At 42.6% G+C, this 26,900-nt stretch overlaps 2 protein-coding genes across 19 annotated transcripts in view; one reads left to right on the top strand and one right to left on the bottom strand.

Annotated features, from left to right (window-relative positions):
* Window positions 1-1,540, bottom strand: part of NCOR1 (nuclear receptor corepressor 1) — a 103,605-nt gene extending 102,065 nt beyond the window's left edge. For 12 of the 14 annotated variants that reach the window (XM_030536684.1, XM_030536679.1, XM_030536678.1 and 9 more), the window contains exon 1: window positions 925-1,056. The gene's annotated coding sequence lies outside the window, so the exon portion shown is untranslated. Of the gene's footprint in view, window positions 1-924; window positions 1,057-1,473 lie in introns of those variants that run through there. The other 2 variants (XM_030536675.1, XM_030536674.1) reach the window with 2 other exon arrangements.
* Window positions 1,541-5,193: 3,653 nt separating this feature from the next.
* The window catches only part of PIGL (phosphatidylinositol glycan anchor biosynthesis class L), an 82,467-nt gene continuing 60,760 nt past the window's right edge, over window positions 5,194-26,900 (top strand). For 2 of the 5 annotated variants that reach the window (XM_030536702.1, XM_030536703.1), the window contains exons 1-2: window positions 5,194-5,696; window positions 10,103-10,202. In XM_030536702.1, the coding sequence (XP_030392562.1) occupies window positions 5,444-5,696; window positions 10,103-10,202 (353 nt within the window). In that variant the 5' untranslated portion in view covers window positions 5,194-5,443. The remainder of the gene's footprint in view (window positions 5,697-10,102; window positions 10,203-26,900) is intronic. The other 3 variants (XR_003996974.1, XM_030536704.1, XM_030536701.1) reach the window with 3 other exon arrangements.

Genomic DNA, 26,900 nt, shown 5'->3' on the forward strand with positions numbered 1-26,900 from the left:
TATTCAAAAGCGCATGTGTGTTTATGCTTGTTTAATATTAAGAGTAGGTAATGTTAAACTGGACTGATGACCAATTACAATTAACATAATATATTTATACACGATACCAGTTTTGAAAAGTAGCAGCTAAATAGGCACAGAGTTCTCTATCATCAAGTTTGGACAATTAGAATAAGCCACTTCCATTGTCTCCTACAACATCACAGAGAAGACAGACACTGGGGATGTTTACAGTTCCTAAATCAACAATTCAGTGTCAGCATCGGCATCAGCAGCAACACCACTCCCACCCCCGTGTAGGACTAAGGCAGGCAGCTCTAGGGCAGCAACTGCACTTTCCCACCCGCAGCTTGTGTAAACAGGACATCTTCAGAACCTAACTACAGCACATCGAACAACCCCACACTCCTCTCCACGTTCCCGGCTGGTTCAGTTGTCGGCCCCCCTGCTCCCCCTCCTCCTCCCCTCCCAAGGAGGGACCGACACCCAGCAGAAGAGCGATGCTCTGGAATTTCTCCAGAAACCTGCTAGCAGCAGCCAGCGCTGCTACACCCCAGCCTAAGCCCCTCATCTCTAAACACCTACCCCACCCCCGCCCCCCACCACCCCACGAGCCATTCACAGCTCACCCCCCACCACCTCCTTATGGGCGAGTCTCTCCAGCCCCCCCCGCCCGAAATCCTCATCCAGCCCCCCCTTCTGCACACCCCCCACCCGTCCCAGGCCGCCCCCACCCGCGCTCCCTACTCTCCCCGCCCCACCGCTCCGGGAGGGGGTGGCAGCCGAACATTACCTCTCCCGTCCCCGGGGAGGACGGGAACGGCCAGAGCCCCCGCCTCCTTACAGCTGCCGCCCTAGGCCTCGATGCCGGAAACGGCGCTAGCGCCTCCCCCCAGTTGCCCGGCGAAACCCTCCCCCTCTTACCGGCAGCGCGGCGCTGGAACGGAGCAGACGGCCGACTCTAACTAGGGTCGGGACTCGCGGAGTCTCTCACCTCAGCCTCAGCTCCTCCGTCGCCGCCATCTTGTCTCCCCTCCCCCCGGCTTGGGCGGCTCCTCCCCCTTTGGCTGGGTCCTAACAGCTATATAAAAAACCCGCACAGACATAGACCCGTTTCTCATTTTCTGCCCACTCTAAGGGGCGGATCACAAACAATCGGCCTTTTCCTATTCTTCGTGGGAGCCCCAGTAACACCGGACCGGGCCGATCCGTTCCTGGGCAGCGGAAGGAGGGGTTGTCACTATACTGCTGCTAGGACCCGTCTGTCTGTGCAGCGGTAAAGGACTCCCCCCCGGGGGGGGGGCGAAGGAGTGGGGTGCCCGCGGCATGGCCATAGGGGAGACTCACAGAGGGGCGTGGGGAGGCCGCCTTCGCTGTTTAGTGGGGAGCGGCAAGGGAGGCAGAGACTATGGAGGAGCAGAGACATGGCCATAGGGTGGGGTCTGTCTAGGCAAAGGCGGGCGGGGAACTCACCGTGGGAAGGAGAGAAAGGACGTGAGGCAGGTGCCAGCCATTGATAGTGGGTGGGGACACTAAGCAGTGGGGGAGAGGGTAACAGTGTGACACTTGCGCGGCGGGGAGGGGAGAGATTGTAATCATTTGTAGTCTTTTACAGGACAATATGTTGCACTAACATGAGCAGACCGAGTGTTGTCATCTCAAAACTAGCAATTCCAACGCCTGATGATGCATTCAACATTAGCGGGTGAGCGATAGTTCTGCTTGCAGTGGTTCTGTTTGCCAAGACCCTGTATGCAGGAGCAGAGCCTGCACTAGACAGATGATCCTTTATTTTTATGGGGATAGTGTATTAAACTAATGGGATCATACCCAGAAAAACTGTTTCTCTATACACACTCCAAATAAGGTCAAATCAATATATTTTATTATAGATTAAATGTTTGTCAATGCTGTATAGGTTGGGGGCATATAAACAGAGAAGGCAAATCCAAATCCCATACATGAACAATGTCAGTGTGATTAAAATAAGAGTGAATGCAGCAAAGGGGAGAAAAGAGCTTTACATATTATCAATGCACACGATATGTTTTTTAAAAATCCATCTGCAAGGCTGTTAAGATGTGAAAATGTGAATGAGTGAGAAATTAATTATTCCAATTAGAGGAGCACAGCAAAACCCTTCAACACAAGAGAAAGATAATTTTTAGAACTACCTTAAAAATTAGTCTTGCGTTAAGGGAGTCTCCCTCTGACACGGAATGAGACTTGGCAAGTCTGCAATATATTTTACACAGTGAATGTTTCATACATGCTGTATAGGTTGAGGGGCAAGGGGAGAGAGGGAAAAAAACAGAGAAATAGTCCTGCCAAGTCTCCATTTCAGGGAGACTCACATTTTGTAATTAATTTTGTGCTATTTTTCTCAAGCATGTTCCTCTAGTGAGGAAGGATTTTTAAATGTCTTAGTGAGGCAATTAAAATGTCAGTTTTTCTTTTTAAATATCCCTTTTTCAGGTTGCCCACTGGAAATATATTATCTAACTTTTTTTAAATGGACAATTTTAAATGTCAGGTTTCAGAGTAGCAACCGTGTTAGTCTGTATCCGCAAAAAGAACAGGAGTACTTGTGGCACCTTAGAGATTAACACATTTATTTGAGTAAATAAATTTTAAGTGTGATAACACGATAGAGAGGTCCCAATTCTCAGGCATCCTTCACAGGAAAAAAGGGACTTCTGGTGGATGTAGTTTTTAATATTTTAGGGAGTAAGAGTCTCTGTTTCCATGCTAATGTAGGCCCCACTGGGTGTGAAGGGCCCTGTTTCAATGTTTGTCGGGGTGTGATGGTCCATATAATTACTGCAGATATTTATTTGGTGGTTGACACTCTAGCATCTGGGTATACTTTATTATTTTTATTATATTAAAATGTATTTATATTGCAGTAATGGGACCCCATTGTGTTAAAGTGCTGTACAAGTTTGAGATCTGACAGTCCCTGCCCTAAAGTGTATACAATCTATAATACTAAACCTGGAAACACTTAAATGGTTAATTTTCTGGACTGTGAGTGGTTCTATTGATTTCAGTAGGTTTATTCACAATGTGTAAAGTTAATCATGTGCACAAATATCTACAGCTTCAGGTCCTAAATAGACAAGATAAACAGTAAAAACAAGATAAGCTGCCGGTAGGATGTCAAATGTACATGTATTTTTAGTTTTTATCTTTTGTAATGGTGATTTTCCCCAAACTGTAGTCCTTATCCTGCTCTACAACCTTTTGTCCAAGTGGTTCAGATGTTACCCTTGCTGACTCTTCTACCTTGCACATCCCCAGGAAAAACATTTGTAATATATTTTATTATTTTTCTAATTTTAATTTATATATTTTTTCCTTTTTCTCTATTCCCTCCATCTCCCTCTCATGGTAACTTCAACCTCCAATCAGCACCCAAATGCCTTCTATTTCATGTTGTCACAGTTATAATAGTCGTGCATCACAGAGGTCTGAACATGTCTGGAATCTCAGACAGCATGCTCCTCTTACCCTACTGCCCCTTCAGTTCTATATGATTTAAAAGATTATAACCAACTCACATGGCTTCTGTAATCTACATTAGAAGGCAGCAATAGGATAAACAAATTATATGACCTCAAGTCCTACATTTATTATATTAATTATTATTTAAGTGTCAATTTCATGTATTTGGTGCTGTCCAAGACACAATAAATACAGTCCTTGCATTAAACAGTTTACAACATAAAGTCATAATCCTGCAACTGGATCTGCATGAGTAGATCCCAGATTTCAGTAGAATTCAAGGGTCCATCCACTTGGACCTGACTGCAAACCTCCAAACCAGGAGGGAAGAATGTGGTGTGTAAACTCTTTGGAGCAGGACTACTTCCCATGAGGCTGGTATGTCATCTGGCACATTCTTGGGACTATAGCGATACAAGTTATTATAAGCATTGTTAATTAATTTATTGTGGACAAAGCAAAATACACTCATTGGTAGAGGTGATTTTTAAAGGGTGGGGTGACAACCACATGCATGTGGGTCCCATTGTGGCTTTGGTGTGGCCTTTTCTGATGTCCCAGTAGGAGGCTGTGGAGTGAGGGGGATATTGAGGCGGCTGGAACTCTTTTCTCTGGCCATGTCTACATCTAAAATTTTGCAGCGCTGGTTGTTACAGCTGTATTAGTACAGCTGTATAGGGCCAGCGCTGCAGAGTGGCCACACTTACAGCAACCAGCGCTGCAAGTGGTGTTAGATGTGGCCACACTGCAGCGCTGTTGGGCGGCTTCAAGGGGGGTTCCGGGACCGAGAGAGCAAACCGGGAAAGGAAACCAGCTTCGCCGCGGTTTGCTCTCTCGGTCCCGGAGCCAGCCAGCAAACCGCAGGGAAGGAGACCTGCTTGCTCGGGGTTCCGGGACCGAGAGAGCAAACCGGGAACGCCGCGGTTTGCTCTCTCGGTCCCGGAGCCAGCCAGCAAACCGCGGGGAAGGAGACCTGCTTGCTCGGGGTTCCGGGACCGAGAGAGCAAACCGGGAACGCCGCGGTTTGCTCTCTCGGTCCCGGAGCCAGCCAGCAAACCGCGGGGAAGGAGACCTGCTTGCTCGGGTTCCGGGACCGAGAGAGCAAACCGCGGCGAAGCTGGTTTCCTTTCCCGGTTTGCTCTCTCGGTCCCGGAACCCCGAGCAAGCAGGTCTCCTTCCCCGCGGTTTGCTGGCTGGCTCCGGGACCGAGAGAGCAAACCGCGGCGTTCCCGGTTTGCTCTCTCGGTCCCGGAACCCCGAGCAAGCAGGTCTCCTTCCCCGCGGTTTGCTGGCTGGCTCCGGGACCGAGAGAGCAAACCGCGGCGTTCCCGGTTTGCTCTCTCGGTCCCGGAACCCCGAGCAAGCAGGTCTCCTTCCCCGCGGTTTGCTGGCTGGCTCCGGGACCGAGAGAGCAAACCGGGAAAGGAAACCAGCTTGATTACCAGAGGCTTCCTCCTTCCACGGAGGTCAAGAAAAGCGCTGGTGAGTGTCTACATTGCATTACCAGCGCTGGATCACCAGCGCTGGATCCTCTACACCCGAGACAAAACGGGAGTACGGCCAGCGCTGCAAACAGGGAGTTGCAGCGCTGGTGATGCCCTGCAGATGTGGACACTCTCAAAGTTGCAGCGCTGTAACTCCCTCACCAGCGCTGCAACTTTCTGATGTAGACAAGCCCTCTGTGCATAAATCCTTTCTGGGTGGAGTTCCCGCAAGGGGCTCATTTTCCCCTCCCCGAAGGGGGACATGTGGTGGGCCAGTTCTGGAAGGGCAGTGAAGGAAGAAAGCGAGCCCTGCGTATTATCCCTGTCACTCCCTCCTGGGTTCACTCAAAGAAGAGAGCCTTGCTCAGGGAAAAGCCCTTCGAGGCGCGGAACCTTTCTGCCGCTTGTCCTTGTTCCCGCCCGGAACGACCTGGTCCCTTCTGGTTTCGGTCGCTATGGGGCTGGCGCCGCTGGGTTCGTTCCTGGTGGCGCTGCTTACGCTGGTGTGGCTAGGCTCGCGCTGGCTGCGACGACGCGGCGCGGGTTGGGGACCCCGAACCCTGTGTGCGGCGGGACCAGCGCGGGCCGATGACGTACGAGCCCTGGTCGTGACGGCGCACCCTGATGACGAAGCAATGTTCTTTGCTCCCACAATCCTCAGCCTGGGCAGGCTTCGGGCCCAACTCTGGCTGCTGTGCTGCTCTTCAGGTGAGGGAGGAGGGAGCGTGACGGTGAGAAAGAGGAATGGGGGGTGGGTCTGGCCAACACTGACTAGATGAGGGAAATGCCAACACTCTGCACCCAGTGACACCTCATGCTGTGACATCATCGTGCCATGATGTCATTACCCTGTGTTGCATGCCATGGTGACATCATCCAATCAGGCTTTTGTGCTGTAGCCGACATCCTCATGATACACCCCGCTTCACGATGATATAATGTAACTGAGTTGTGTCATACCCAAGGTTGCCAATTTTGCTTGGCCGTATTCCTGGAGTTTTCATCACATTATGTAATTTTTAATTAAAGATGAATCTTCATTTCCTGGTGACTCCAGGACAATACTGGAGACAACCCTAGTTTACCACATTATTACTTCACTACACCACAACATCACACTGTATGTTACAATTTCAAAATGTTGTGTGGCCTTGTAGTAGATTTGCACTCTATTGTGAAGTAATTGTCCTATCATGATACATTGTAGTGTCGCTTACAAAATATCAGTACACCATGACAAAACACAATATTGCACCGCTGTGCCTGACACAATATGATGGTGATGCATTAAAATGTCACCATGCTATTCAGTTTATAGTGCTCAAGAAACATCTGCACTCTAACTGACCCTTCAGACAACTCTTGTGGGACTATAGTTTGATGCAATCCCCACTTGATAGCAGGCTAGAACATGTATCATTTAATGCAAAGTGGGCCGTGGTAACTCATAGAGACCAGAAGAGAGGCTAATAATTAAGGTGTGTGGTACATCCAGAGGACCATTCCCCGAATCCTGAAGTACAGTGACAGATATCAGTGGTTAGGAACCATTGGTAAAAAGTATAATAAAACAATATCTGAGGTAGTGAGTTCCATGCCAATTGTACCTCCCAAAACACTTTACAATGGCTTAGATAATAGCACAAAGAAATGAAAAGAAAGACATTTAGTTGTGTAGAAGCATAAGCATATGATTGTTTATAAAACATTATAGTGTGCATGGCACTGCACAGACATAATAGATAGGGTTCCTGCCCCAAGGAGCTTATAATGTGAGTTAAGGATCAAGAATCTTTTTGTCATGAATTTCATTATTAGAAACTATGTAGTGTCAAATGCACATCTGAGTCATTTTTTGATGGGAGAAGGGGCCCTCTGTAGGATCCTGTGATTCAGATGGTTGGTGCTTCATTTGTTTGTGCAATAGATGAGGCTGATCAGACACTGTATTAAGGTTCCCATTATTTTCTTCTGTGAAATTTTAAAATGGAGGCAAAATGGCTACTTAGAAACCACCACACTTTCAATTGTTGGATCACAACCAAAAATGCCACTAGAATGCATTAGAATTAGAGCACTGTGAGCAAATTGTTGTTGGTCATACAGTCCAGGGTGAATAAGTGGTGGCACTAACACTCCAATAGCTCTCATTAGTAGCTGCCACCTTACTGAGTTCCATGGTTGAGGTTCAGGAGTACTAGCCACTCAATGCTTTTCGGTACCAATGGCTGCCCAATAATGCTATTTTGCGTTTATGTAGTGCCTGTCATCCTAAGGTATTTCACAAATGTGGATCACATTCTGTTCTCAGATATATATGAATCTCAACCCACAACTTCAGTGGAAGTTGTGTGTGTGTAATCCAAGGACAGAAATTGGCCCCGTATACATACATTGTCACTGAAGCATAGCTATGTCTGCAGTGGAGGTCAGCAACTCACTAGCATACAGCACATTGCATAATAGCAGAGTAAATTGTTGCTGACAAAAATACTCACTCCTTCCAATAGTATCCTGATATCATTAAGATCCAAGAATTAGAAGCAGAATCTCTGTCTCTTAAAGACTCTCACATAGTAAACTATACAGAAGTATTTAAAACTACCTAGGAAGGACGTAGGTTTGAGTTGACCCTGCTGGGATCTGAACTTCTGCCTCTAGGAAAGCTGTAGAGTTCCAACCTGAGGTTTAGCTCAGTAAGTCATCCCTTCCATGGATGATCAGTATCAGAGCCTCCTGAAGACACACATTTCTGGGCTGCAGTAAGAGTCTAAAATTTATTGTGATAAGAAAAGTTGTCTCTTCTGAGGTTAATGTTTCACTCTGAGCATCATATAAAGCTGATTTTGACAGCTCAGATTGCAGCACTTCACCAGATGAATGCTAGTTTCTGATGACTCACCCCACAATAATAAAAAGTTCAGTGTACTTCAGAATAGCTGACTACAAACTGAAATCACACATTCTAACTCTGCAGTACTTTTTAATTTTATTGCTCAGAATTTATACCTGGTGGCAATTGCCATGTTGCGCAGGGCAGCACCCCTTCTGAGGCCAGCTGAACTCTAACCTGGATTTTTCATTATTCATGCTAAGTGGCAATTTTTCAACAAAAAACTTCAAAAACAGACTTCAACATGAAGCTGAAGAACTGGAATTAATTTGCAAACTGGATACCATCAGATTAGGCCTGAATAAAGGAGTGGTTGGGTCATTACAAAACCTAAACCTAATTTCCCCAATACTAATATCTCCCTGCTGTTACGCACACCTTCTTGTCAACCATCTGTAATTGGCCACTCTCATTACCACTTCAAAAGTTATTTTTCCTCCCTTGGTATCCTGCTAATAGATTTATCTCCTTAGACTGACCTCACACTTGGTAAGGCAACCTCCATCCTTTCCTGTATTTTCCACTCCATGCATCTGATGAAGTGTGTTCTAGCCCATGAAAGCTTATGCCCAAATAAATTTGTAAGTCTCTAAGGTGCCACAAGGACTCCTCATTGTTTTTGCTAACAGACAGACCAGGTAACATGAAGGCAGAATGAGAAGAAAATAATTAAACCAAGAAGCAGCCTATGTCTTAAGTTAATGAATCCTAGTTCCATGCTAGCCTTGGTCCCATTGTGTCTATTACAAGTTTTACAGAATGCTGTTTTCTAAATGCGGTTTTAACATGTTTTAACATTCCTTTCTTGGTTCTGTAAGTGCTTTTCAATTCTGCTGTATTAGCTCCTGCATGAACATTACTTAGTATACTTGTTTTAGAAACAGTGCAGACTTCTGAGGAATTAGTTTCTCAACACAGAGTGGAAATCTCACACGTGTCTCATTAATTTTGACAGTGCTTCATTATTGCAGTATTCTAGTTTTATGTGAATATTAGTGCTCATGCAAGGTGCTCATGACCATAATGGAAACTTAAGCCCTTTAATTGTCAGTTAAATCACAAGTATTAGATAGGCATGTTTCTTACCAGTACTGACACACTGCTGTTCTGAAGTCTGAGGACCTAATCTTGAGTTGGTGTAAATTAGTGTAGTTCTGTTGAAGTCAGTGCAACTACACTGATTTATGTCAACACTGTCTGACCTACCACCTCTGGTAGTGAGGGAGGAGTTCAGTTTCTGGTCTCTCCTAAGGAGACCAATTATCACCAGTTGTGTTGTAGATACTTGTCTGCGAAGAACTGGACTGCAGCGTACCATCTCATTTAACAGAGGCCACCTAGATATTGTCAAATAGCAAGAGCTTTTGGTCCCCTCTCATTGGAGTGGTGATTTCCCCTATATTTGTAAAAAGGCCTTGACAAATTGTTTTAATATCATGAGATATCAGTGATTTCCATACGGTAACATGTGAGAACACAGACTTCAGTTTATATACTTGCTGGAATTTTATTACTTTACAAGGATAACATACTTTTTTACTCGAAGCGTAACTAACCCATGGAACTCACTGCAACGAAATATCATTGAGGAGTTTAGTAGTAGTAAGAAAGGGATTAGACATTTATTTATATGGATAATAAGATCATTCACTGTAACACTAAAAAGGATAAAAACATAAGAGCGCTATAAACCCTCATGCTTCGGGATATAAGCCAGACATTAATAGATTGAGGGAGGAGAGAGGAAAAAAATTCCCTAAGAGTAGGTTATTCCATAATTATCCATTATGGGCTTTCTTGCATCTTCTGTCGAAGGATCTGCTACCGGCCGCTGTCAGAGACAGGATACTGAACTAGATGGACCATTGATCTGATTTGGTATGGCAAATTCCTGTGTTCCAACCAAGAGAACTCATTCGTTATAAAGAGTCAAACTCTGCTCTAAGAGATGAATGTGCAACTCCATTTGAAGTCAAGGCAGGAATGTGGATGTATTGGTTCCTAAAACTTTACACTGGGCCAAAGGGAGTATTTCCTGAGTATAAGCTATAGGACTTTGCGCTCCATAATGTACCTCTTCCTCAGGTGGGGAACCCTAGTACTAAGTACTTTCAGATCTTACATGTGGTTCTACATATGCTTGAGGATTTGAGGATGGAGATATTTGTTCCATGCTAAATTGAAATAAAGTAAATAGTGTTACTGCATTTGTTATTTTCAGGAAATTACTACAATCAAGGGGAGATTCGTAAGAAAGAGCTTGTACAGAGTTGTGCTGTTTTGGGGATCCCTTCTTCCAATGTAACAGTTATTGACCACAGGTAACCATTTTTTAATTATAGCAGAATCCCATTGTTGTCTGTAAATAGGAAATATCAACTAATGCACCCTGGCCTTGGAAATCTAGTAAAAGTTTAACCTAGTGTCCCATGCTGTGAACTTCATTATCAGTCAAATGGAAGTGTAGTGTAACATTTATTGGCTAACTCTTCAGTACCGTGTAAGGAAATCTATGTCGTTTGGACATGAATTCCAATATATCTTGGTGCTCAGATCCTTTCAGTTAAGGTCTGCCCACAAAGCAGCTGAAAACATGACAAGTTCCCATGCTAGCTGGGTTCTAGCTCAATGGATCTGGGCAGCATAGTTATATTATTCCCCGCCCCCTCCCCCCCGAGTACTGTGCTAGCCAAACTGTTATAAATGACCCCTCACACCAAGTCATCTATAAGCAAGTCTGTGCTACAGATCTGACTGTATCAGGGGACTGGTTACAGCATTAAAATACAGCTGTTCTCTGACTTGATTACAATGTAGTTACAACTAATAGTGTAGATGGGCCCTTACCTATTCTCCATACTCAAGCTAAAGATTTGGGCATGTCAGTTAAGATCCTGTCTATGAATTGGAGTTGTGTTGGTACTGGGCCTCTGGATATTTATGGTGTCTACAATTCTTGAAAAGAATTCCTGTCCACGCTGGTCAAGGGACTCATGGTAGCAACAACTGAGATTAAACTGAATTGTTGTTATCACAACTTTAGCCATAGTGTGGGCAGGGCATTAGAGGTATGTCTGTGCTGACAGAACCATTAGCCAGATCCTCAGCTGATGTAAACTGCTGTAGCTTCACTGGTTTTAGTTATACTTATGTTGATTTACACCAGTCTGGCCCCAGATTGTGAAATCATGTTCTAATGTGGTTTGATCTGGTCTGCATATCTGAGACCAAGTTATGGCCCTATAGAGGCTGGGCTGTAGCAGCATCCCGTAACATATTTATAACATAGCGAAGTCCCACCTACACATGCAAGAATGAATTGTGTATTAGAGTCAAGACATAACCAGGTGATAACATAATTTCCCAATGCTATGGACTAGATGTCTGCACAAGATCCTTAGGCTATGTCTATACTTACAAGCTTACAGTGGCACAGCTGTGCTGTTGTAAGAGCACTCCTGTAGCCACGTTATGCCAATCGGAGAGAGCTCTCCCGTCAACATAATAAAACCAGCTCAACGAGTGGCCGTAGCTATGTTGGTGGGAGAGCGTCTCCCGCCGACATAGCCCTGTGCACATGAGCGCTTATGCCAGCAAAATTTATGTCGCTCAGGGTGGTATATTTTTCACATCCCTGAGTTTTGCCAACATAAATGCTAGTATAAACATGGCCTTATTCTTTTCAATGCTGTGTGGACATGAGGGTAGATGATGAAGTCAGCCTTCCTGTGTTTATGATTACTTTAGAAACTTTCTTCTGGAGAGGCAGTTTAACATGCTGAATTAGTGAATCATAGAACCCAGTGATTGTAGAGACCCATTATGTCACTCATTACACCTCCATGTGAGTACAGGCTGATGGCTGATACTAGAAATGGAGGAGAAATGTACAGGAAAACAATGAACAGGTAGTTGTTTTAGTTTTGAAGAACCATCATAAAAACAATAAAGAACATTTTTTATTAAAAAACAAATAAACAATTAACTGTAAAGGCATGATTTAAACCATAAAAGCTAGAAAAGCCAGACTAAATATCCAGGACCCAAGCTGACCTTTGTTCTTAGCATGCAACAAAATATGAAACAATATAAGGAATAGCCAGAATGGATTTGTCAAGCACAAGTCATGCCACGCCAACCTAATTTCTTTCTTTGACAGGGTTATTGGCCTAGTGGATAGGGGGAAAGCAGTAGATATGATATATCTTGATTTTAGTAAAGCTTTTGATACAGTCCCACATGATATTCTCATAAGCAAACTAGGGAAATCCAGTCTAGATGAATTTATAAGGTGGCTGCACAACTGTTTGAAAGACCATACTCAAAGTGAAATTCAGTCAAACTGGGAGAACGAATCTAGGAGAGTCCCACAGGAGTCAGTCCTGGGTCTGGTACTACTCAATATTTTAATTAATAACTTGGATAATTATGTAGAGAGTATTGCTTATAAAATTTGCAGATGACACCAAGATGAGTGGGATTGCAAGCACCTTGGAAGACAGGATTAGAATTCAAAATAATATTGATAAATTGGAGAACAGGTCTGAATTCAACAAGATGAAATTCAATAAAGATAAATGCAAAGTACTTCGCTAATTGCACAACTACAAAATAGAGAATAACCGGCATGGTGGTAGTACTGCTGAAGAGGATCTGGGGATTCTAGTGGATCACAAATTGAGTTTGAGTCCACAATATGTTGCAGTTGTAAAAAAGGCAAATATCATTCTGGGGTGTATTAAACAGGAGTGTTGTATGCATGACATAGGAGGTAATTGTCTTGCTCTACTCGACACCGATGAGGCCTCAGCTGGAGTACTGTGTCCGGTTCTGGGCCCCACGCTGCAAGACAGTTATGGGCAAATTGGAGAGAGTCCAGAGGAAAGCAACAAAATCATAAAAGGTTTAGAAAACCTGATCTATGAGGAAAGCTTTAAAAAACTGGGCATGTTTAGTATTGAGAAAAGAAGATTCGGGGGGTCAGCCTGATAACAGTCTTCAAATATGTTAAGAGCTGTTAAAAAGAGGAAGGAGATCAAGTATTCTCCATGTTCAGTGAAGATGGGATAAGTAGTAATGGACTCAAGTCTTCAGCAAGGGAGATTTAGGTTAGATATTAGGAAAAACATTATAACAATAATAAGCGTAGTTAAACTGTGGAACCAACTTCCAAGGGAGGTTGTGGAATTCCCATCACTGGAGGTTTTTAAGAAGAGGTTGGACAAGTACCTATCAGGTATGGTCTAGGTTTGCTTGGTCCTGCTGCCGCACATAGGGCTGGACTAGATGACCTCTCAAGATCCTTTCCAGTCCTATATTCCTATGGTTCTTTGTTTTCTCTTGAGTTAAGGCCCCAGAGTCAACACGCCTGAATTCCCTGGCTTTTGAGGGTTTAGGTCTGACTTTTCATTTTAGTTCCACAGACTTTTTTGGGTCAGATAAGATATGTGTTTATTAGGAGTCCCCCTTTTAACTGAATGGAGAGCTGCTCCCTTTCCCTTCTCTTGAGCTGCTTTTGGGTAACTCTGTTTTGCACTGTTGCTGTATTGCAACAGTCAGTACTGGCGGGGGAAAAGACAAGTCACTGAGATTGGCAAAGTGTAAAGGAACAGACAATATCCTGTAAATGAAGCAAGTATCTCTTAAAATTTACAAAAAGGATACTCAAAAAAATAGAAGTGGTGGTCCAGCTGGCTGGTGACCTCTCCAGTGCAATGTGCAATTGGTTAGTATATGATGCAAGCTTCCTGACACTGGTCACGCATTCTCACCTATATATACAACCCAGAGCACTGTTTTATGCAAGCAATACCTTGGTTTCCTTATTAGATGAAGTGCGGGTAGTTTAAAAATAAGAGCCTTTATAACCTCTCCTGATTACAGTTTATGTAAAAAGTGACTGATGTGTGATCTTCACAATGGAGGCAAGTGTCTGAAAGACACAGAGGTAGGTATTAACTTGAATGTGAGATGAAAAAATTAGGACCTTAATAAACTGTAAAGACCTAACTTCATCATCAGATGCCAGCAAGTGAAAGGGCCAACTCCTGAAGTTGTTACTCAGTTCTTACTCAGACATCTGATCCCTTTTTATGAGCCAAATCCTGAGTGCTGCAGAGCACTTGTAACTCACGTTGACACTGTTAGAAGCTGAGTGAGGCCTGAGTTAAGGCCTTGAGGATGCTGTTTTGAATACTGTTGATACACAAGCACATCAGAGTTCCTTAGTGTGCTGAGTTTACTTCCAAGATGTATATTCCCTCATTTCTGGGAAACAAAATGGTGAGAGGAGCAGGAATGTTTTTTAGACAGTTAAGGTTTATAGAGAAGCAGTTTTGTCTTGCTGTTAGAACGAGGCAATGGGAATAAGGATTCCTGAGTCTTATTCCAGCACCACCAATGATTCACTGAGTGACTTTGGGCAAATCATTAACCTCCCTATGCTTCAGTTTCCACTTCTGTAAAATGGGGATTATAGTTAAAGTATTTACCAGTTTGGCCTGAGGTGAGGCTTAATGAATTCACGCCTGTTCAGTTTTTTGATAGCCTCAGATGGAAGTCACTATAGCAGTACAAAGCGTTATTTATTATTATTACCATCACTATTGCCATTAACCTTCCTTGAAATTCTATAGCTAGGAAGGAGGTGACATTTTCAGAGGGTTGCTCCTCTTTGGCAGTTTGGCAGTGGGTAAATTCTGAGCCCTTCTGTATTTCGTGCTTTCATCCTAATTCTGCAGCGGAGAATTTCCCATAAATGTGAAGAGTTCCTGCTTGACTCAAGGACCAGGACAGGCACGCTGCCCATTTTGCGTTCCTTACCCAAACACTGCATGCTTTACATTATCCTAGCTGCAAACTTGTATTTTGGTAAGGAAAAGGAAAACCCAAAGGATTGCTAGGTCTGGATCTGCTCCAGCCATTGTAGCGTGGAGCTGAGTCATGCTGCTTCCTCTTTCTTTGCATAATCTAAAATTGAGTTAGTAGAATTTTCAGTGTATAAAACGGAAGCATATTTGAAGTGTAAAGTTGATTGACATTCTCAGTGTTCTCACTTGGCTGAGGTTGCATATAAAGCCATACATGACACTTTCTTTTTACATACTCACACAAAACCTAAGCATCACTCAATCAACCTAGAGTGGAATTTACACCAAGGACCCAACCTCTCATTAGGCAACCCTCTGATCATAAGGAATCCTTTAAAGTAGCCCCAGGATTTCCAGGACAGTGTTTGTTCAGCATTTTAAAAACATCTATACTAAGCAACTGCTTTCTGCTGATTTTTGGATGGGCACTTAAGGCAATTACTATACATGCTTCCTCAGTTAAAAACAGCCTAAATCTAGTATATAACTAGTGGCCCTAATTGTGGGCCACATTCCAACATAAAGGGTCTCCTTGCTGGGGACTCGCCTTGACGTAGCAGCATGCCCAGGAGAGGGAACGGCCAACAGACTGCCCGTTCAAGACACTAATAACTTAGAGCAATTGTTGGGCTGTTAATTAGTTGTGCTGGGCACTATAGGCCAGGTAAAGAATTCAGAGGCGCAGCTCCTCAGCTGGTGTGAATTGTCCTAACTCCAACAATTTATACCAGCTGGGGATCTGTCTTAGTGGACATAAAGATGGCTTAAAGATGACTTTGCCCCAGACCCCAACCAGGCTTCATCTCCTGAGCTGCACAGGGCTCAGACTCCAGGATTTCCAAGTTAATTTCTGCTATTTAAACTCATTTCCCACAACCGAGTAAAAAGACAGTTGGAGAGTGGAACAAAAACATGTACATTAAAAATAATTTTATTAATAATATGTAGGGCTGTCGATTAAGCGCAGTTAACTCACGCGGTTAAATAAAAAATTTATCGCGATAAAAAAAATTAATCATGCTTAATCGTAGTTTTAATCACACTTTTAAACAATAGAATACCAATTGAAATTTATTAAATATTTTTGGATATTTTTCTATGTTTTCAAATATATTGATTTCAGTTACAACACAGAATACAAAGTGTACGCTGCTCACTTTATATTATTTTGATTACAAATATTTGCACTGTAAAAATGATAAAATAAATAGTATTTTTCAATCACCTCATAAAAGTACTGTAGTGCAATCTCTTTATAATGAAAATGCAACTTACAAATGTAGATATTTTTTTACATAACTGCACTCAAAACCAAAACAGTGCAAAACTTTAGAGCCTGCAAGTCCACTCAGTCCTACTTCTTGTTCAGCCAATCGCTAAGACAAACAAGTTTGTTTACATTTATGAGAGATAATGCTGCCTGCTTCTTATTTATGTCACCTGTAAGTGAGAACAAGCATTTTTGTAGACGGCATTGCAAGGTATTTATGTGCCAGATATGCTATACATTCGTATGACTCTTCATGCTTTGGCTACCACTCCAGAGGACATGCCTCCATGCTGATGAAGCTCATTAAAAAAAAATCATGTATTAAATTTGTGACTGCACTCCTTGGGGAGGAGAATTGTATGTCTCTGGCTCTGTTTTCCCCACATTCTGCCATATATTTCATAATATAATAGTCTTGGATGATGACTCAGCACATTGTTCATTTTAAGAATACTTTTTCTGCAAATTTGACAAAATCCACAGAAGATACCAATGTGAGATTTCTAAAGATAGCTACAGCACTCGACTCAAGGTTTAGGAATCTGAAGTGCCTTCCAAAATCTGAGAGGGAAGAGGTGTGTAAAAATAATAGAATTGACCTTTTTTTAATTGGGTTTCTGGTTTTTGAGCCTATACGGTGCACGAGTGTCACATTTTGAAGCTTTCTCCATAGCCACGAGGGCTAGAAACTTACTTTTACTTAAAGAATGAAGGCTGAAATCATCACATATCCACTTGACTCCAGGAGCTGGGGCTTTAAGGAAGACAATAATTATCATGAGACTCATGACAAAATCATGAGAGTTGGCAACATTGGCTGTCCCAGAAGCCTAATTAAGAGACCCAGGTTTTTCAATGCACCGAGGTAAAAGTGCTGCAAAGGCAATTTCAGCCCCTGTGCAAGGGAGAAGATCTTGTTTATCCAACAGTGAGTACTGTAGCTAAGGAAGCAGCATCACTGAGGAATTCTGAAATAAATTCCATGCAGTCTAATTTTGTCAGAAGGAGAGTGATCGCCATACGAAACCTCTAGGGAAGTAAGGTGAATAAAGATGGGGGTGATTGGAGGAGATTTTTAATGAGATATAGCATTTTCATATCTAGGTCACTGATTTAAAACCAGACCAGTTAAATAGGGACTGAAAGTTGTTACCATGTGCTGACTGCAGTTTTGCTGACTATTGTGATTTTTATCTCATGACAGTTGGTGTTTTTTCTTAAAGAGACAGTTCCTGGAGTCATGTGATTATATGAGAATCTAAACTTTCATTTTCAAAAAAAAAAAAAGCAAGTTTCTAGCCCTTCTTACTATATCCTGAAAAAAGCTTGAAAATGTGAACCAAAGAGTTAAAAAATCAAAAGGCAACTATAAAGAACTCAATATTTATTATTTTAAAGCCAATCTCATGATTCTGAGAGCATGACTCATAATTTTTTAACCCTTGAGTTGGCAGTGACTGTTCAGTGGTCTCTGTGAATGAATGTATCAGACTAGTTCTCAGTAAAAAAATGTCCACATCACAAAACTCACCACCACAGTGGGTCCCCTTGCTGAATGCTTAAGCAGAGATGGTAAAAATTGAATGGGCCATGAAGAACCTGGCCCCTCCCTTCATGGGTGACCCTGTCAAAGGCAGGTTCAGTCACACTGGCAGAGAGATGTGGGGAAACTTGCTCTGCCATTGCCTTTTAAGGGATAAATAGAGGAGTTAAGTCTCCAGGGCTTCACTTTTCACCAGTGGTTCATTTAGACACACACACAAAATGGGTTGCTTGGCCTAGACAAGGATCAGCCTGAGATGTGAAGAGATTCTTGAAAATAAAAAAATAGCTTTGAGTTTTCAGGAGACAGGGCAGTGCTTCTGTTGTCTACCCTTATTTTGGAAGTGTAGAATAAAATGACTGCAGTAAAAATGTGAAAAGAGGAACCTTTTATGCAAAAGATGCCTTGTGCAATCCTCTTGGCTTTATCACTAACTCAGCCTGTCTGTATGTAGTGTCTGTCATCCAGAGAGGGAGATATTCTTGTTTCCAAAACCAATGATCAGGTCACGAGTCATTACCAAGGCCTTGGAAGTTTGAGCATATCAGATAAGGAGATTATTCCTGTCTGGGGGAGCCAGAACAGACAAGAGGATGGGAGAGAAAATGTCAGGTTATTTTGGTGCATTAAGAAGCCTCCTACAAGCACTTCCTTAGGCTCCAATCCTGTCAGGTGGTGAGCACTTTCCAATCCCATTAAAGTCTCAGTGCAGGTTTCAAGTGCTCGCTACTATGCAAGAGATGCTCAGCAGCTTGCAACAGCATGCCCTTAGTTTACAGTAATAAGGGGCAGCTGTATAACATGTGGAGCTATTCTGTATCTTGTAAATTGAATTTCTCTGAGCCTGGAAGTTAGAATCTGAATTATTCTACTATGAACCAACCTGATTTTTCCCTTTTGCTTTTCTTTTCCATCCTATCACAAACACAGCAGGGAGTGCAGGATGGTGTGTGCACAGTTACCCATTAGAGCCTCTGCTTTACTGAGAAAAGCTTTCAGATGCGAATGCTTCAATGCAATTTAGCTTTCCCAGATATTGTAAGACTGCATGGTCCCTGCTTTCAGGCACTGAACAGAGATGTTAATGTGATGATGTGAACTGGGATGGCCTTGTAATCGGCAATCAATCCTTAGGAACTGGTGCTAATCGCAGGCATGTCCTTCTCCGACCCCACACCTCCTACCCCTGTAGCAGACTGCAACAGCACCAGTTAAAGGAATTGTAGATCAGTCCTTCTCTCTGAATTCAAGGCTTTTCTGTCTAAGGTCAGGCTGACAGGTAAAAAAGTCTGAGATGATGTGGTAGAAACCAGGGATATATTATCAGGTAACCCAGTCACATTTATTAATTATGATTTCCTAAGGTGATTGCAAAGTATTTCCTGGGTGATTTCTTTCTTGGGAGGAGAATTCTAATTTAGAAAACCAAAATACCACTGAAGTTAATGCTGTTCTCCTGATTTAATTGCCCTTGGTACAATAAAAACAGTGAACTAGAATGGGATATTTCAAAGCCTTAAGTAAAGATCAATGTCTGACTTTGGTGCAATAGCTGTAATTTCAACAAAGCTAAAGATTTCCCCAAAGAATCATAAAAACACCGGCAGCACAAATCTCAATTGTGTGATAAATGTGCAATTCACTGACCACAAGACTGTGGCTAGCAATAAAGAAAGCTAAAGCTCTAACCTGTCAAGCATAATTTTATAGCTGGGACGAAAAAGGACATCTGTTAAAGCTCATGAAATATAAGAGTTTTGATACATTTCCTCAACTAATTTACCTGTAAATATAGGTCCTGAGATTGCAACAATGTGTGTCTCACCCCAAGGTATATGGAAAGTATTAACATGTAATTGACCTATTATGAATAACTAGTTAAGTTCCCATTAATGAAGGGCACATCTGCCAAGGCTCTGGCTGACTGCCAGTCTGTGGTGTCAGATGTAAACAAGAGACATTTTCTTGGTTGGTTTCACCTTCTGTTGAGGACTAGCAAAAAAGAACCCCAAATCTCCTTTTGCTAAGGGAAGTTTTGTTGGCTTCTGGCAAAATAAATACCAGACCACTCTTTGTAGCAGTGTCTCTAACTTTATGCGGATAGTCATGCTGGGCACAAGATAAAATCGACTGGCACAGCTTTAATGTGACAGTGTTTGGCCCAAACTTGCGCTGCAGAGAAAATAATAGCTGGGATTTGTGTAAACTAGAAGACATTCCACTTAAAGTACAAAGGCTTGTACTGCAAATAACACTAGATCTGCTTCCAAGTTTCCATGGAAATTCCATTTCTTATTTGTTTTTTACTATTCCTCTCCAGTCCAAAAAGGGTTCTGGTTAGACAATGCAGCACATTGCCCAGGCAGATCACAAGGTCTCCAGGTTTGATATCAGGCTGCTGAGAGACTCAAACTCATTTTTCATATAATGGTTCATTGTTGTTGGATCTGTTTTTTTCCCCCTACCAAGGTAAACACACTTTACTGCACTTCCTCCTGTTTCATTTCTAATGAGCTCCTCTTACTTGGTGGAAGGAAGTGACTGAAAGGTCATGGGAAAAATATATCCTTAAATAAACAGAGTGTGTGTCAGATTTGTGATGATCAGAAGAATCTAAAAAGTGCTCAAAGGATGAGTTTATGTAACTGGAAATGTGAACCTTTGGATTAGGATTTGAAAATTTTTATCCAAAAGTAATGCATTTAAATAATGAGTCAGACTCTACCAGTTTAATTTTATTGTGTTTGTCTGAGTGTAGATGGCTTTATTGATTTGAATTGCTCTAATGTGCCTAATGTACAAGTGCTGGGGACACACATAATATAAATAGGATTAATTACTGTGAATTAACAGGATCTGCCGAAGAGATGAACCATAAAGCATGCCAGTGAAAAAGAACAGGGGTGAAATCCTGACCTCATTGAAGTCCCACATCAAAACTCCCATTTGACTTCAGTGAGCCAGAATTTCATGCCAGTTCTTTCCTTGTTCCATCTCAAACCTAAGGCTTTCTCACTGGTTGTGTTTGTGATTTTTTGGGGAGGAGGGTCTCCTCAATTTCCCCTGCCATTTCCTTTTTTCTGACACCATAATCTGGCCGGGGAAGACCAGACATCGCTCTCTTGACTTCAGTGAGCCAGAATTTCATGCCAGTTCTTTCCTTGTTCCATCTTAAACCTAAGGCTTTCTCACTGGGTGTGTTTGTGATTTTTTGGGGAGGAGCGTCTCCTCAATTTCCCCTGCCATTTCCTTTTTTCTGACCCCATAATCTGGCTGGGGAAGACCAGACATCGCTCTCTCTTCAGTTTATCAACTTGGTACCTTAAACTGGCCAAAAGGAGTCACTAGAGAGCAACATGAGTCCCTTGTTCCTTGCACTCTAGTTTGCATCCCATTCAACACTTTAAGGGCAGTAGAAATTGACAGTGCTCTGTACCTGGCAGGATCAGTCCTGATATACTGGCTTGATAGACTGCTAAACCACTCCCTCTAGCCCAGCAGTTCTCAAACTGTGGGTTGGGACCCCAAAGTGAGTCGCAACCTGTTTTTTAGTAGGGTCCCCAGGTCTGGCTTAGATTTTCTGTGGCCAACAGCCAAAGCTGAAGCCACACTACTTGGGGTCGAAGCCTGAGGGCTTCAGCCTTGGGTGGCAGGGGTCAGGTTACAGGCCCCCTTCCTGGGGCTGAAGCCCTTGGGCTTTGGTTTTGGGCCCCCTGCACGGGGCAGTGGAGCTCAGGCTTTGGCTTTGGCCCCCCATTCTGGGCCACAGGGCTCGGGCGGGCTCAGGCTTCTGTCCCCACTCCTAGGGTCATGTAGTAATTTTTGTTGTCAGAAGCAGGTCACGGTGCAATCAAGTTTGAGAGTCCCTGCAATGGTATTCTCTCCAAGAGCGCCGTTCAGTTTGTGCTATCTTCGCCCTTCAGTGTTGCCAGCCCAACTCTGCACTATTAAAGTCAATTTAATACTTTTGCTACTAAGTGGTAGAAGAATTGGGCTTTAGAATTGCATCAGTTCCAATGGCTGCATATTTCTGGGAGGAATTAAGTGATTGCTATATCCCTTATTTACCTCACAATAGTGCTGAGAAGCTTCTTTAATATTTATAAAGATTTTCTTAAATCAATAAGGATGTTTGTAGTAAGGATTAGAGATCCTCAGGTGAAAGGTGCTGTAGAAATTCAGTGTATTATAAAGTAAGCAACCTCCTGGTCTGAGACCATTTCATAATAACCCCATTCAGTTGAGTACAGTTCTGTTCCACCTTTATTAGAAAACAGCCTTTGTTAAGCAAGTGATTTGTTGAGACCTTATGTGATCGCTTCAGACAGGTTTCACTTAAAAGTGGTAGGACTCTTGAATTTTGTATGCAGTTTTGTTTTGGGGAGGCATTGTAATAATGTGTGTTTAAAAAAAAACTGTTTTCCTGTATCATTAAAGGATCTAGGGCAAGAGTTTCATAAATAGATGTCTAAAGTTAGGCTCCTAAATCCTTATTTAGGCTTCTAAATAAATGGCCTGGTTTTCAAAAGTGCTGGGCATACAGCACCTGCTGAAATCACTGGCAGCACTTTGGAAAATTAGTCCATTTATTTAGGTGCCTAACTTCAGTCTCCTTATTTTGAAAATCTTGGTCCTATTGATAGTTGGTTTTTTAAAGCTCTTTTAGGGGTTAGGAAGCTATCCTTTGCCCTCCAGGAAAATTACGTTCCAGTGCAATGGCTTTATTGGAGTAAGTTTTGTTTAGCTGTTTTGTCATAAGTTTGATGTTTTTCCCAGAATAGAAACCTGCCCCTTTGACTTCATTGGAGCTCTTGTGAGCCCATCTCCTTTCTCAGCTTTCCAGCATCATTAATCTCCTTGATTTTTCACAAAAGAGAAGGGGCTGTGGCAACCGGGATAGCCACCCTTTCAGTGTTAAAGGGACACGTCCCCCAGATCACCTCCTGAGAGGGATGAGCTCTCATTTATCAGTTGGGGCTTTTCAAAACACATGAGAACCCCACTTCAGATGTAAACACAGACCTTTTCAGACCCTCTTTCTGCAGAGTCACAGCAGGGTTTGATATAGAGAGAGGAAGCTAGCCAAAGAGGCCAAAAGTTCTGACTAAAAGCAGAGGGGAAGTGGAGGAGAGTTAATAAAAGACAAAAGGAGTTTGTAGAAGCCCGATCAGAACAAATGCAAAGAACCACATTTTTTACTTGCATGACTTCAGCTTGTTAATGCCCAAGATTTTTTTAGCAAAGTAAAAACTGCTAAACATGAAACAAAATATTAGATAATCAATATAGAAAGTTGTGATGGAAAAATCTGTTAGACATTTTAGTCCATAGCCCCTCCCTCCTCCTCTGGCCTGTGTAGAGTTAATATTAATTGAGATGAATCAAGGTAGTCAGCCCTGGTAAGGCAATATTAAGAAAACCTAACAAATGTGCTTTAGAAATCTGATAAAGTCGGACTTTGCCTTCAGGGCCGAGGGCATGGGGCGGGAAAATCCACTCACCTCCTCGTTTTAAGATAGCTATAGAAATCACACATAGACCCCCTCGTTGTGGTAACAGTTAAAGCCTTGAGATTTTGCAATTGTTGTTGTTTTTGATCTTCCCCACAAGTATTCTATGTGCTTCAAAGGCATGTAGAAAACAGGTCTGAGCTCTGCCAATCATTCTCTGTTTTCATCTTTCTATGATACAAACAACTGAACTTCCCAGCACCTAACAGGATCCTCTGTTTTGTTAACTTAATCAACTGTGCCCCTGAGGAGAGGAGAATCTGTTTGATTTTGCTGATTTCCGATAGGCTACTCAGGGTTTCAACTGCTGTCCATCTCCACTAAAAATAGACACGGCAGACATTTTTGATGGTGCTAGTAAGTTTCCCAAATGGACACTATGAAGGCAGTAAACTAACAGCGAGAGATGCTATGAAAATGATGTGCTAAATTTACATTCCACATGAATGTCAGTGTAAATAGCCCCTGCTTGGTACAGTAACACATCAATAACACAAAGTATTCCAGTCTGAACTTGCAGCATGGTCTAATGCTCAGAGAGGCAGGGCCAAGAGTGAGGATTACCATGCTCTATTCCCAGCTGTGCCACTGATTTGCTGGGTGACTTTGGGCAAGTCACTTGTCCTTTCTGTCCCTCAGTATTTTTATCTGTGAAATGGAACTTGTGTTCACTTCTCTGCCTCTCAGGAGGCGTAGGGAGTGTTGTGTGTATGTGGCTTAATTAATGTTTGTTAAGTACTTTGAAATACATTATTATTCCTCCAAAGGTAGCCACAGACAGGCTGAGATGCAAAAAGAGGTGGCCTGGCCTATGTCATGAAGATAATCTGAGTATAAAGCATATATGTTAATAAACGGAAAGTAGTAAATCACAGAGAAAGGTATTCTTGTGGCATGGAACTGGTGTAACTCTTAAAGGCCATATATACCACTGCATTTTATGATCACATTCACTTAACAAAACCAGAACTGCTTTGGGAAGCAAACCTTACATGTTTTCTTAACTGGTGGTGGTGGTAATAATTCCTGTTGAATTGGATGACTTCATAGAGAATTATTAAGGCCAAAGGTTCTTGTGCTCCTCTATATTCTCCTTGATGTTGATTAAAATGCAATTATACCCCAGAGCTGAAAATGCTTGTGGTTTCTCGAAGCTATTGGTGCTCTAGTTTTTCTATGAAGGTAGTTGCTTTTATCAAATCTGCCTCTCCTCATTAAGGCTGCCTGATACCACTGTTTTCTAGCAGCATAGTGTTACATGGAATAACTGTCTCCCTTTCCCTCTGAGATTTACACAGTCACCTCTGTCATATATCGAACCCCGTTGGGTTTGCAACCCCGCGTCTGTCTCCTAAACTGTCTTTTGCTTTTCCAGTTACCAGTGCAACACACTGTTGGTACTTTGCCAAAAAGATGGGGCTGAATATAACCATGCCTGTGGAATGGCTTCATAGCATGTTTAAAAAGTCCAGCAGTATGATTAGAAATCCAGCAATAATTAAAATAAATTACAGTAGAATATTTACATTTATATAGTCCCATTACTCCAAGGAGCCAAATTCCTTTAAAGCCTCTCATCTGTATGTATCTTTCTATGGCCATTCCCGGTCTCTGTATTGTTTTCTCTGTCCACTTGGTCCGTAAGATCCAGGTATTATGCACCATTTCTTCTTCTGTTTTGGACAGGAAATGAGGAAATGAAACCACAGAGGGAATTTAGGGAAGCTGGGTAGAGATGCCCTTGTGGGAATTTGGTCAGGACACAACAGTTTAACATCCCAACTGTTGCAGAACCTGCCATGGAATGTTTAATGGACAGGGCTCCTGTTTTGTCTCTCATCATAGAAATACCCCACTTCTGAGTAGTGTTCAGGATGTTCTCTGGGATCCCTCACTCTCCTCTGCCTCTTTGTTTCCTCCACCACTGCTCTCTCCAATGCCCTGTGTTGTGGCAATACTACCTCTGTCTGGTGGGGGTAGATAGCGGTCCTATTTGTCAGCACTTGGTTCTCTGGAGGGCAGTGAAAGGTGTTGCTCACACTAAGCTGAACACACTGCCACCCCTGTGTTCCTAGTGCACCATCTGTCCTGTATCTAAAATTATCCTCAGCATATTCAAAATATTACTGAAATTGTTTATCTCCATCCAGCCCTGTAGAACTTGTACAATTAGCCCAATTAAAAGAGCTAATTGGGAAGCACCAAATTACTTGAGACGGACAGTCATCAGATTAAAGTTGTTTTCAACAATTATACCCATGAGTCTCCTTTTAAACTTGACTAATTGTAACACCCTATTTATTTTCCCATTTATGTTGTGAAACAACAAAGCATGTTTTGCCAACAGTCCCCAGCCATGAACACAAGGAGTGACAGCTGCAGAATGAAAAGTGCTTCCCTTCCACACTTGGAAGATTTGCTACATTTACAGTATATGCTACCATGTTTTGCAAACATCTCTGCTAGAGACTCATGATAGCATCTACCTGAAGTTACGGCACACCTACCTTGGTGTTGGGATGATTCAGCAGAGAAAATAAAATGGTCACAGTCAGCAAAGTCTTTTCTTAAGGGAATAACATTTATAACAAGCAATCACAATACATTATCCTGAGCAGAAAAAGTTAACAGAAAATTCCCTAGCCTGGGATTCAACCCAGCCCTAAAGCTTCTTAGCTGGAAAACTTACCCAGTGGGCGGAAAAAAGACATAGATACCTATCTTTCTCTTCAGTAACCAGTCTTATTGTCCTATCCCAGTGCTTGTGCAAAGAGTTTGAGTTAACTGCTTGTACACCACGAACCATGTAGTTCCCTTGCATCGTCTCAGCTCTGTTTTAGTAAGGCCCAATTACAGTATGAAATGAGTAATTGCATGTTCCAAGGTTATAGCACAGGTTGGGGGGACAGTCAAGTTACATCTACACTGTATGACTGGCTGCATGTTCACTGTGTTGAGAAGCTACCATGGTGCAAACAGGGCTGACTTTATGCAATGTTCAGTTATTCACACCCCCAGTTCAGTCCGGTGAGGTGCTGAGCTGCCTCAATTCCCATGGTGCTCAAGGATCGGAATTCTTAGAGGATTTGGCCCTTCCTTCCAGTTAATGTATTTGTTCATTTGTTTGTTGGGAAAATTGTAGAGATTACCTCTGTGCTGCCACATAGACTCTGGGAGTCTAGAAGTATATAGCAGCTCTGCCCAGAGGCCTTTATTATTAATGCTATATTCTTCATGACATTGAAACAAATCTCTTGTTATAGTGCCTCTTTATCTTTGTATAACTTTGGTAGATACGAGAGAGTCATTAGAGATTTTACTGTTTATAGAATAACCTTCGGAGAAGAGCCTTGGGCGTAAAGCTCTTATTAGGCCATTTAATGGCTAAAGATTATCTGTTTTCAAGTACAAGGCATGATTTCGAAGACAGTAGAGCTGCTTTAAACCACACGACCCACTGTGTGGCCAAGTGCCAGCATCATCATTCTGACTTTCTTCAGTTTATTTTCAAAATTCCCATTAAAAACACAAAGCATCTCCTGAGCTGGTCATAGTGCTCCTGAGGGGCGGGTGGACGCACATTGCAATATTCTCAAGTAAACCCCTCTCCAGCTGAGTAAAAGAGCAGAGATGATGAGCTCCAGAAGGTGGGTCTCCTCAACCCTGGGGCCTTTGAGAGGGGGAGAAAAGGATGGGGGAACGGAGGAAATTCCTTAAAACTTCTCATCATCCTAAAAAAAGTTGCAAGGCATTTAACCAGGGACTTTTCCAGCTCTTTTATTTAAAGAGCCAATGTTGGGTTAAAAATCACATTTGAAAAATGGTTG

This window comes from Gopherus evgoodei, chromosome 17 (assembly GCF_007399415.2).
Source record: "Gopherus evgoodei ecotype Sinaloan lineage chromosome 17, rGopEvg1_v1.p, whole genome shotgun sequence".
Taxonomy (NCBI): domain Eukaryota; kingdom Metazoa; phylum Chordata; order Testudines; family Testudinidae; genus Gopherus; species Gopherus evgoodei.